The 13,178-nt window shown below is 40.1% G+C and overlaps 1 protein-coding gene across 3 annotated transcripts in view; it reads left to right on the top strand.

The window, feature by feature from the left end:
* Positions 1 to 13,178, top strand: part of OBSL1 (obscurin like cytoskeletal adaptor 1) — a 63,566-nt gene that overhangs the window by 31,825 nt on the left and 18,563 nt on the right. For all 3 annotated transcript variants that reach the window (XM_063429335.1, XM_063429338.1, XM_063429337.1), the window contains exons 9-15: positions 2,228 to 2,500; positions 4,098 to 4,370; positions 4,901 to 5,170; positions 5,403 to 5,675; positions 10,119 to 10,391; positions 10,830 to 11,102; positions 11,501 to 11,773. In XM_063429335.1, coding sequence (XP_063285405.1) covers positions 2,228 to 2,500; positions 4,098 to 4,370; positions 4,901 to 5,170; positions 5,403 to 5,675; positions 10,119 to 10,391; positions 10,830 to 11,102; positions 11,501 to 11,773 — 1,908 coding nt within the window. The remainder of the gene's footprint in view (positions 1 to 2,227; positions 2,501 to 4,097; positions 4,371 to 4,900; positions 5,171 to 5,402; positions 5,676 to 10,118; positions 10,392 to 10,829; positions 11,103 to 11,500; positions 11,774 to 13,178) is intronic.

The following is a 13,178-nucleotide window of genomic DNA, read 5'->3' as shown; positions in this document are numbered from 1 at the left end:
CCCCTAGTATAAAATAAAAAATATCAGACACTCACTGTGATAGATTTAGGCAGGTTTATTGGACAATGTTTCGACCTGTACCCAGGTCTTTATCAAGTCTCCAGTGTAACCTATGTATCACAGTGTCCCCTATGTATCAGAGTGTCTCAGTGTCCCATGTCTCCCAGTGTCCCCTAGTATCTCAGAATCCCCTAGTCTCTGTGTCCCCATGTCTCTCAGTGTCCCCATGTCTCACAGTGCCCCCAAGTGTCTGTGTCCCCTAGTATAGAAGAAAAAAATCTCAGACACTCACTGTGATAGATTTAAGCAGGTTTATTGGACAACGCAACGTTTTGACCTGTACCCAGGTCTTTATCAAGTCTCCAGTGTCCCCTATATATCAGTGTCCCCTATGTATCACAGTGTCTCAGTGCCCCATATCTCCCATGTCCCCTCATGTCCCAAAGCCAACCAGTGTCCCCATTTCTCCATGTCTCCCAGTGTCCCCAAGAGTCTGTGTCCCCAGGCCTCTCAGTGTTCCCTAGTTTGTGTGTCCCCATGTCTCCCAGTGTCCCAATGTCTCTCAATGTCCCCTAGTGTCATAGTGACATGAGGACACAGACACTAAGGGACTGGGAGACACAGGGACACAGACATGCCCCCTGTTTGTGTATGTTCACTCCTTTCGGCAGATTTGTGTCAGTGGCCCACCCTTTTACCCCATCCATAGACTTCCTGCTTTACTGGACACTGCTGTTAGGGGGTATGGGTTTACTTGAAGATGAAAGCGTGAGATGGGCATAGGGTATGTGTTTTCTCATAGCTGCATCCAATGAGCATCATCTACATCAGATACATGACGCTTAGGAGGTAGGACTGTTGTAGTGTGTTTGGTAAATAAGATTTTGTAATTAGGCCCATCATAATTGTCAGCACCAGGCCCAGTGTGCTCTTAATATGGCCCTGGGTATGGGTTAGTACTTTGAATTGACTCCTATAGGATACAGTGTAAGGACTGACAGGGGGGAGAGGTGTGAGAGGAGCAACTGGGCAACTGGAGAGGAAAATCAGTCTAGCTGCAGCATTCATTACAGACTGTAGCGGGGCAATATGGCTTTTGGGAAGACCGATTAGGAGAGAGTTACAATAATCAATGCAAGAGATTACTAGAGCATGGACAAGCTCCTTTGTATCATCTTGCGTAAGAAAGGGGAGGATGCGGGCTATGTTTTTAGGATGGCATCTACAGGATTTGGTAACATACTGGATGTGAGGCTCAAAGGTGAGGCCAGAATCAAATATAACGCCAAGACAGCGCGCTTGCAAGGATGGGCTGCTGTGGGTACCACTAACTTGATGGGAGAGTGAGAGAGAAGTATCATTATTGGTAGGAGGAAAGACAAGAAGTTAAGTTTTAGAGAGATTGAGTTTCAAGATTGAGTTTCAAAAAGCGGGAGGACATCCAATCAGAGATAGAAGAAAGGCAAGCAGTGACACATTGCAGGACGGCATGGGAGAGGTCTGGGAAGGACAGGTATGTCTGGGTGTCATCAGCGTACAGGTGGTATTGGAATCCAAAGGAGGTAATAAGTTTGCCAAGAGATGCAGTATAAAGAGTAAATAGAAAGGGAGTACAGAGCCTTGGAGGGCTCCAAAGGAGACAGGATAAAGGGAGGAGGTATCATTAGAAAAGGATAGACACCTTAACCCCTTAAGGACCAAACTTCTGGAATAAAAGTGAAATCATGACATGTCACACATGTCATGTGTCCTTAATGGGCTAAAGTAATAGGCGGTTAATCTGTAGAGCATGAAAATTAATTGCGGCAATCTTTGCTGTTTGTGCCGCAGGCAAGTTCCCGGTCCCACTGGGCTATAATTTTCGGAGCTCCTTAAACTAGTGGAAATCTGTTAGCTGATGTTGAGAGCGAATGCACTCAGAGATGGAGTAAAATCCTTCTGTGTCTAGGCTCCTGTGCACCCGAGGCTGCCGCATTAGGGTGATCTTATGGGTAAACGACTGGATATTTTGACCCATGAAGCAACAATGTCAAAATCAATCAGAACGTTCTGAAAGTGGAGCAATGAACACTTCCACTCTGTGGGTTTCACATTGATCGCTCCACTTTTAGAATGTTATGTTGCTTTACTTTTTATAAATGTCCCCCATTGAACATGTTTAGGTGATTGTAGACTGATTAGCACAAACTGTCAGTAATGAGAACCTGTTTCTGTGCTGGTGTTTTAGAACCCCCGGTGAAAATTGTCAACACCACTGATGACACGGACATGCAGGGTCTGAGTGGCGAACAGGTGGTGCTCGGCTGCGAGCTGTCTAGAGAGAGTGCCCAGGTTCACTGGTACAAGGATGGCGAGGAGATGGAGGAAACTGCGCACATCAGGCTGGAATCGGAGGGAAGTCACCGCAGACTGGTTATATCCAGTGCACTGGTGCAAGACTCAGGGGAGTATGTCTGTGATGCTGGTGATGATTCCGTCTTCTTCAATGTGACAATAAAAGGTCAGTAACTAACGGTGATCGGAGATTCTAATAAGATGGTCTTAAGAATAGTGTCTTACTTTCATTAAGGTGTGTCCCATGATCATGTGACATTCTGGTAAAGGTATTCGAAGCAACTAATAACATCCATTATTTTTGTTGGGTTTTGTCATTGAGCCATATTCTGGCAGAGCTGACCATTCATTTCTTCAAGGAATTTGCTTTTAGATTCATTGTGTCAAAGCAACGCTTAGTTATTGAGATGATAACCGACGGATAAATGTATTGGGTTTGGATCAGTTCAAGCATGGTTATTGTAAAGTTCTGGAAAGCTGTAGGATTTAATATTATATCTATTGGTATACTGGGTGGGTTTATATTATTAAATGGACACTCAAGGCTCCCACACACGTTAGATGCACTGTGTAGGTTAGGTTACAGTTAGTTATACTGGGTGGGTTTATATTATTAAAGGGACACTCCAGGCTCCCACACACGTTAGATGCACTGTGTAGGTTAGGTTACAGTTAGTTATACTGAGTGGGTTTATATTATTAAAGGGACACTCCAGGCTCCCACACACGTTAGATGCACTGTGTAGGTTAGGTTACAGTTAGTTATACTGGGTGGGTTTATATTATTAAAGGGACACTCCATGCTCCCACACACGTTAGATGCACTGTGTAGGTTAGGTTACAGTTAGTTATACTGGGTGCGTTTATATTATTAAACGGACACTCCTGACTCCCACACACGTTAGGTACACTGTGTAGGCTAGGTTACAGTTAGTTATACTGGGTGGGTTTATATTTTTAAAGGAACACTCCAGGCTCCCACACACATTAGGTGCACTGTGTAGGTTAGGTTACAGTCAGTTATACTGGGTGGGTTTATATTATTAAAGGGATACTCCAGGCTCCCACACACGTTAACTGCACTGTGTAGGCTAGGTTACAGTCAGTTATACTGGGTGGGTTTATATTATTAAAGGGACACTCCAGGCTCCCACACACGTTAGGCGCACTGTGTAGGTTAGGTTACAGTTAGTTATACTGGGTGCGTTTATATTATTAAACGGACACTCCAGACTCCCACACATTAGGTGCACTGTGTAGATTAGGTTACTGTTGTCTACTGTGAAGTCTTTTCAACTATCTCAGTAGCAAAATCTCTTGTAGCGTATTGAATAGAGGGCAAAATATAAGGAGGTGTGAGCAGTCCGCACTAGTAGATAGAAAGCCCGGCTGGATGGTTTGGTAGAATTAAATTACTGGGTGAATCTAATGATTGTACATGGGTAGAGAATGCCACAGGAAAAAAATGAGTCTCACCTATGGAAAGACTTATAGACATTCAAAACGAGAAATTTGCAAGCAAACATATAAGCAAATCTCACCAGAATGTTTGCCGGGGACTCAAATTGTACACGGAGTTTTCATTTAATTATTTCTGCATTGGTTAATTTTCTTCATTTATTTAAATGCTAAAACAATGTATATAATCCATATTTCTTTGTTTTCACAGAGGGCATATTTTAATGTGTATTTTTGCCCTAAATAGATAGTAACGTTTGGTACAGTAACTCACTGCAATCTGAATTCACACTCCATCTTTGTAGAACCTCCCGTGAAGATAGTAAACATGAGTGATGATGGAGAGCACCGATGCTTGAGTGGGGAGCGGGTGGTGCTGAGCTGCGAGGTGTCCCGGGAGAATGCCCAGGTGTGCTGGTCCCGGGATGGCATGAAACTGGAGGAAAGTGAGAACATAATTATGGAGTCAGAGGGGAAACATCGTTGGCTGGTGATCCACAATGGTCAAGCTCAGGACTCCGGAGAATTTGTCTGTGACGCTGGAGATGATTCTGTCTTTTATAATGTGACAATAACAGGTCCGTGACTAAAAACACAAATAATGAGGACAGTCATACAATAGCGATATTTTCTTGTAAGCGTATTACACTGGATGGCTGTAAAATGCGTTGGGCCCTTCCCTACGAAGATCATTATTAGATTACTTAACCAAATTTTTTGTAGCCACCATCTGAAACTTGAGCTTAGTGAGTTCTTAGACGTGCCAGCGTATGTGTAACTGACCCTCCTACATAATAAATAAGAAAGTACATAAAATTAACCTACTATTTGTATGCATTCTAAAAAAAACATTAACACTTGCTGTGATAAAAATGTAAAAAAAGCACATTAAGCATTTGAATATTTGTAATAATAGATCATAAATCTTACTATCATTAGTCATTTATAAACCACGTTTAAATTTTCTTCGCTTTACTGATTCCTGGAAAATTTTTAAAAACGTTTTAAAAATTTGTTAAACTAAACAAAATACATTGTCATATGTTACTGATGGGAAATGTTGAGTTTTTAGGGTGAAAATTAATGTTTAAAAACGTTACCTCTCCAGACCCTCCAGTAAAACTCACGAACACGTGCGGCACAGACCACACGTACTTAGGTGGCGACTGTGTGGCACTGAGCTGTGATGTGTCTCGGGAAAATGCCCTGGTGCGCTGGTTCCAGGATGGCGTGGAACTGGAAGATAGCGAGAACATAAAGCTAGAGATGGAAGGAAAACATCGAAGGCTAATTATAAACAATGCCTTGCCCGAGATCTCAGGCGAATTTGTTTGTGATGCTGGCGATGACTCTGTGTCTTTTAATGTTACAGTGACAGGTCAGTAAAAGCTGCCAAAAACAAACAATGTTATCTATTATTTGTGTACCTACAGGGCTATTCACTATGTGTGACGTTGTCGGAAATTCCGAGTGAATTCAAGATGAATTTTACATTTCAGGTCAAAATAGACAAACTGGAAAAAATCCTTTGAATTACTGAAAATGTACACATTGGAGAATGACCCTGTCTGTTTTTTTTTTTTCTTACAAACAATTTCTCTTTGTGTTAGAACCTCCAGTAAAGATTGTGACAATAAGCGATGACACGTTAGAGAATTGCTTTACCGGTGAGAAGGTGGTCCTGAGCTGTGAGGTGTCGCGGCAGAATGCTGTTGTGCGTTGGTATAAAGACGGGGAGAGAGTAGAAGAGAGCGAGAGGATCATGCTGGAATCAGATGGAAGCCTCCGCAGGCTTGTCATAGTCTCTTCGCAGTTACAGGACTCCGGAGAGTTTGTCTGCGACGCTGGCGACGACTCAGCCTTCTACAATGTGACAGTAAAAGGTTCGTGGAGCGCACTGTCCTAATAATAACTATAAATAAATATACATTAATAAGAGTGAACCTTACAAATAAGGCCAAGATGCTGCAAAAGTAGATTTAAAAATATATAATTGCTCCATTTTTTCGCATTTATAATTTTAAAAGTTTAAATAATTGCAGTCGTAGAATTTCATAAACACTCATGTATATTTAGAAAACAGAACACTCTGTCCTGTAAGTGACATTTTCCATTTTCTTTCCTTTTTTTCACAGTAGCACCATTATACTGCCTACACTGATTTTTCTTTTTTTTTTTGTGGGAATACAAAAATAAAAGAAAACAATATTTATAGAACTTTGTTTTTCACGCGCAACTTTTATGATGATTTAATTGCATCTATTTAGTACATCGACTCGGCCCTCACAACGATTACATTCCCCTATAAGACACAGGACACAATTATCTCTTACTTAAGGAAACAAAGAAGATTTCACTTGGGATTTTATTTTTTTTAAATTGCAATGTATAAGTAAACATTAATAGTACGCTTTTGTCTTATTAATGGGTTATTGAAGTTTCAGTGGTGAAAAACTGGATCAATTATAGCATTGCAGCCACCCAGCTTATGTTTGGAATGTGGAAGTTGCTAAAAAGTCGTTGTACAGAATGAATAATTCAACTCACTCGCTGTATTGGAGTTTAAATGTAATAATGATTAATACAAGGAACTCTTTCATTATACCGTACCTATACCTTACATATAGAATCTGGTTAACCCATTAGTCCCTAAACCGATAGAATCAACACATTTATGATGGGATTTGTACCCCATAAGTAGCATGTGGCTCTCTGAGTTCCCTGCAGTAAATTGGGATGGTGCGACCTTTAAATCCATATTATCATTTATAAATCCACACCGCCATCTTTAAATCGATGGTGCTATCTTTAAATCCATGGTATTATTTTTAAATCCATGTCACCGTGTTTAAACCCATGCTATCATCTTTAAACCCATACAACCATATATAAATCCATGCCGCCATCTTTAAATCGATGGTGCTATCTTTAAATCCATGCTATTATTTTTAAATCCATGTCACCGTGTTTAAACCCATGCTATCATCTTTAAACCCATGCAACCATATATAAATCCATGCCGCCATCTTTAAACCCATGCAACCATATATAAATCTATGCCGCCATCTTTAAACCCATGCAACCATATATAAATCCATGTCGCCATCTTTAAACCCATGCAACCATATATAAATCCATGCCGCCATCTTTAAAACCATGCAACCATATATAAATCCATGCCGCCATCTTTAAACCCATGCAACCATATATAAATCTATGCCGCCATCTTTAAACCCATGCAACCATATATAAATCCATGCCGCCATCTTTAAACCCATGCAACCATATATAAATCCATGCCGCCATCTTTAAACCCATGCAACCATATATAAATCCATGCCGCCATCTTTAAACCCATGCAACCATATATAAATCCATGCCACCATCTTTAAACCCATGCAACCATATATAAACCCATGCAACCATATATAAACCCATGCTATCATCTTTAAACCCATGCCACCATCTTTAAACCCATGCCGCCATCTTTAAACCCATGCCACCATCTTTAAACCCATGCAACCATATATAAATCCATGCCGCCATCGTTAAACCCATGTTATTATCTCTAAATCCATGCCGCCATCGTTAAACCCATGTTATTATCTCTAAATCCATGCCGCCATCGTTAAACCCATGTTATTATCTCTAAATCCATGTCGCCATCGTTAAACCCATGTTATTATCTCTAAATCCATGCTGCCATGTTTTAATTCCGTGCCGCCATCTTTAGTTCTATGCTATCATGTTTAAATCCATTCTACCATCTTTAAATTCACCCTGCCAAACCTGCCTTAAATTAAGTTGTTATGGTGCCAAAACGTCCGCTTTAAGTATTCTAATGATTTACAAGAATGTCGACTCATGGGGAAAATGTATCAGGAAGAAAAAGATAATAACCGCAATTGACAGTCTGTAATTAGAAATATTTAATATGGAAACGGAAGCAATATATAGAAACGTTTGGCCACTTTCCTCTAATTACAGGAAAAAAATTTTTGCAGAAGATTTAATGCTTTAAATCAGTAATTCCTTCTGTACGATTCCAAGCAGTTTATAACTCGCGCATTTATCAGCTCACTTCATACCAGACATTTTTATTATCTTAGCAGATCTTTTGTTATGAGATTTGGAAGGAGGCATAGTCTAACTGATTGTTATTCAGCTAAAGACCAGCTGGCCACATACTGTCCTCATAGTATATTTTTTATTATGATAATCCACGTGTCTCACACATAGTGCACATTGATCAATTGTACATTGATCACAGACCGTACACATTGATCATAGACAGTACACATAGACCACAGACAATGTACATTGATCACAGACAGTGTACACAGAGCGCAGACAGTGTGCATTGATCACAAACAGTGTACATAGATCACAGACAGTACACATTGATCACAGACAGTGTACATTGACCACAGACAGTACACATTGATCACAGACAGTGTACATTGATCACAGACAGTACACATTGATCACAGACAGTACACATTGATCACAGACAGTGTACATAGATCACAGACAGTACACATTGATCACAGACAGTGTACATAGATCACAGACAGTACACATTGATCACAGACAGTGTACATAGATCACAGACAGTACACATTGATCACAGACAGTGTACATAGATCACAGAGAGTACACATAGATCACAGACAGTGTACATTGATCACGGACAGTGTACATAGATCACAGACAGTACACATTGATCACAAACAGTGTACATAGATCACAGAGAGTACACATAGATCACAGACAGTGTACATTGATCACGGACAGTGTACATAGATCACACACAGTACACATAGATCACAGACAGTGTACATAGATCACAGACAGTACACATTGATCACAGACAGTGTACATAGATCACAGACAGCACACAATGCTCACTACAAAGCACTCACATATAATGTAATTTGTTCACCTACAGTGTAATTAATAATATAGAGCATTATGCAATGTGGCTTCCTGTTTACTGAATATATTAAGAATATATGAGGAGACCATTGTTATCATTTGTTTATTTCTATAGTAATGAATTCCGGATAGATGGATACATTGTATAAAAGAACAACTAGTTTATAATCTAAATCTTACTTGCTTTGAGCTCCAATTTGGCAGACACGTTCGCCATTGTACAAAGTCTTATTTCATTGTTTGTGTGCTGGGAACTATAGAATAGTTACTTACTAAGCTATTTATTTATAACGTGTATTTATGTTTTTGAAAGTATAAAAAGAAAAACATTTTGGAACACACACATTTCAGCTGAATGTCAGTCTGGCTTGGCAGGATTTTGTTACTGAGATTCCAGTTTGGTAGCTGAATCAGAACACAAAAGGTGCAAAAATGGTCCAATCAGGGTGCTGCAAGATGTAGGTATAATATAACACAGTGCACTGAGAGGAGCATATTCCCACCATTTGGTTCACAGATCACATGAGAAAAAGTAACCGATAGAAGTAACACCAAGAGGAGCAGTAATTAATATATATATGTATATATCTCACTCGTGTGTTGTGTTTTTTTTACCATCAATCATTCTGCAAGGGGGAACTGCATCATGCATCTTGATTAGCTGGTGATTTGGGCACATTTCAGCTCAGAGTTCGGCCCATTTGCTGTTCAGCCGACAAAGAATCTCCATGTTTAGTAACTGTAACTACTGGAGATGGGACACGTTGGATTTCTCCATTCTGTCCAACAGGGTTTGAGAAAGGAAGTTCCAGTGCTCCTAATGCGAAATCAATGAATGAATCACAATGTTCCTGAGATCTCAATCGCGATTAATTCATTGATTTCACATCCGCCTGAAAGACTCCAGAATTCACAATGTGATGAAAGATATAGTGATCTGCAAGGTTTATCCAAAATAGTATCCTAGCACTTGGTGAACGGAACATTCTGATATAAATGGGATATATTAAGACTGCAAAGAAAACCCAATCATTGGGAGATTTCTAGGTGGGAAAGTTGCAGGTCAGATGAGCTATATCACTGGTGTCCATCATACCATTGATACAGGTTATGTCAGTCTCCCCACCGGAACAAAATTGGGAAATTACAAAATGCTGGAGTTGTTGTGTCTGAAGGGAAGGACTGGGTTGGGAAGCACTGTCATTATTATTATTTTATTATTTATATAGTGCCATCAGTTTCCTTAGCGCTGTACAATAGGTGGACTAACAGACATGTAATTATGATGCCATGGTTTGTTTCTGTTGAGTGCATAACACTACTGATACTGGGAAATAGATTTGTGTCTGACTCTGTGGGATGAATACAGTTTTGTTTTACTCCCTCTACAGAGCCACCTGTTAAAATAGTGAACACAGGTGACGATACTGACCATCATTGTCTGAGCGGGGAGCGAGTCGAGCTGAGCTGTGAGCTGTCCAGAGAGAGCGCATTGGTCACCTGGTATAAAGATGGCATGGAGGTAGAGGAGAGCGAAGATGTCATATTGCAGTCATACGGCAAACATCGCAGGCTGATCATTCCTGTAGCCAAAGCCCAGGACTCGGGCGAGTATGTCTGCGATGCTAGAGATGATTCTGTCTTCTACAATGTAACAGTAACAGGTCAGTAATACAGTTACCTAATAACAGAGCTCGGCTAAGTGGCACTCAGTGATAGCAAATTACATGGTGTCTATTCAATAAACGGTGGAGTGAGCTACAAACCACACTCTCTCCAGAGTACACTGAAAGCCAGAATCTCTGTGTGGGAGCCCCAGCATGGTGGCTGTAATGCCCGCAGGGCCCCTGAAAGTGCAGGGGTAAATACATTGGTGTGGAGTTCTACATTTAATTTTATTTTGCAAACCTCATAGACACATATTTGTTAAAAGAAAAGGAAACATAATATTAATTATTATTTAATATTAACAGATCCGTTTTAAGAAAATTCCACCTGCATAGTTTAATGGGAATATTTAGAAGCCATGTAATCTATACCTTCACATACTCATACTATTTACTTTTTTTTAATTTATTTTTTTAAATACTTTGACTTTTTAGACCCTCCAGTTAAACTAGTGAACACCACGGATGACACAGAACACAATTACCTGACCGGAGAGCGCATGCTGCTGAGCTGTGAGGCGTCTTTGGAGAACGCGGGTGTGCGCTGGTACAAGGATGGCGTGGAAGTGGAGGAAAGCGAGAGCATAAGGATAGAATCAGATGGGAAACATCACAGGCTGATTATTGACATCACTCAGGTCGAAGACTCGGGGGAGTATGAATGTGACGCGGGAGACGACTCACTGTTTTACTATATAACAGTTACCGGTTAGTGACGACAGCACAATTAGTGGATTGGAGTGAACTAAGTTGTTTTTTTTATGTAGAAAATGCATTAAATGTAGGAGGTCAATTCCTGCATAATAATTCCTGCCTGTCCCTTTAAAAAGAATGTTTTAAAGAAACATATTAATGGCTTGCCATGCAAGTTGCAAACTAAAAATATGAAACTTTTCATTTTCTATGCTTAATGAGCTAGAAACTGACATTTCTTTTTTAAAAGATAATATAATCATTTGTCAAGGTGGAAGAGAACCTTTATTGACAGTATCGAACTATATTTATAAATATTATATCTTGTTTTTATGATTTTGAAATAAGAGTACATATCGATAATTATGCTTATTTATTTTATTTCCGTCCTTTGTGCTCCTCACTCACTCTAGAGCCCCCCGTAAAATTTGTGAACGTTTGCGATGATTTGGAGCTGAACTTCTTGAGTGGTGACCGCATGGTGCTGAGCTGTGAGGTGTCCAGGGAGAATGCCGCGGTACGTTGGTATAAAGATGGGATTGAAATGAAAGATGGAGAAGGTGTCAGGTTGGAGTCTGCTGGAACCCATCGAAGGTTCATTATCCCCACAGCGCAAACAGAGGACTCTGGCGAATTTGTCTGCGATGCTGGAGATGATGCTGTGTTCTTTAGCGTGATGGTGACCGGTCAGTAATTCTATATTATTTGACATACATGTAATTATTCTAATCCTACATTGTGCAAACCAATGCTTCTTAACCACATTTTAATAGAAATAACAATATAGAATGGCATCCTCTAGGTGAATAATACTTAAAGGGACACTATAGACACCAAAATAACTTTAGGTTAACAAAGCAATTTTGGTGTATACATCATGGCCCAGTAGTTTCACTGCTCAATTCTCTGCTATTTAGGAGTTAAATCACATTGCTTATACAGCCCTAGCCACACCTCCCTGCATGTGACTAACAGAGCCTTCCTAAACACTTCATGTAAAGAGAGATCTAATGTTTAAACTTCCTCTATTGCAAATCTATCTCATTTAAATATATATCATCTTCTACTCTGTTAATAGTCTGCTAAAGCCTACAGGAGCCTCCTGTGTCTGATTAAAGTTTAATTTACTGAACAGGAGAATAAGAACTTCTAAAGTAAATTTAAGATCAGATGGAAAATTAAACCATTTCTTTCATGCAGGCTGTGAGTCACAGCTAGAGAGGTGTGGCTAGGGCTGCATAAACAGAAACGAAAGTGATTTAACTCCTAATTGGCAGAGAATTGCACAGTGAGACTAGAGGGACAGGATCTAAACACCACAACTGCTCCATTAAGCTAAAGTTGTTTTGATGCCTATAGTGTCCTTTTAAATTGTGAAATAATAAATGTAATAAAATCCATTTGCTAGAAAAACCATGAATATACTTTGCTCAGCGTTGAAGGTGTCCCAATTGACACGTGGAAGGCACTGTCACTAAAACAAACAAATCCTGACAGATGTCTGAGGCATGGGGAATAAGATGTGCCTGTCCCATCCACAGGAGACTCACTGGACAGGGGACACAGGGACTCAGATTGTGTCGTAACCTTTGGATTAAGAAGCAGTGGTATAGAACGCTAGATACCAATCCAACCTTTCTATGCATTTAGATTGCACTGTGATGGGTGACTTCTGCACTGGGGATGAAGCAGTGGCGGATGTTTTAAAGGCAAGTTTGGGAGATTGGCAAACCCGTCCAGCTTGCAGATGTCACAGTGTAATGCTACCTCCATAATGTAAGATAAGGGGTGTCCATTACACAAATGTAACATGTAGATCAACAGTGTACAAAAACCTCAGACCTGCACTATGTCCAATTTATATGCTGCAGGACTCAATTCAGTTAATTAGTCAAGAATGTTTTCATAATGCACGGCTTGCTTAATGAATTGTCTGACTGCTCTATCTGAGTAATACATAATACAGGGCAGCACTTTTCTGGTAGTGCCCATCACCATGAAGAAGAGACGAGTTCCACGGAATATGCTGTATCTGGCAATCGAATGCCATTCATGAAGATCAGACAATGGCCAAATTAAACTCCATTCATT

Source organism: Pelobates fuscus, chromosome 8, assembly GCF_036172605.1.
Source record: "Pelobates fuscus isolate aPelFus1 chromosome 8, aPelFus1.pri, whole genome shotgun sequence".
Classification (NCBI taxonomy): domain Eukaryota; kingdom Metazoa; phylum Chordata; class Amphibia; order Anura; family Pelobatidae; genus Pelobates; species Pelobates fuscus.
Note: the sequence above shows the minus strand (reverse complement) of the source record. Positions and strands in the feature narration are given on the sequence as shown.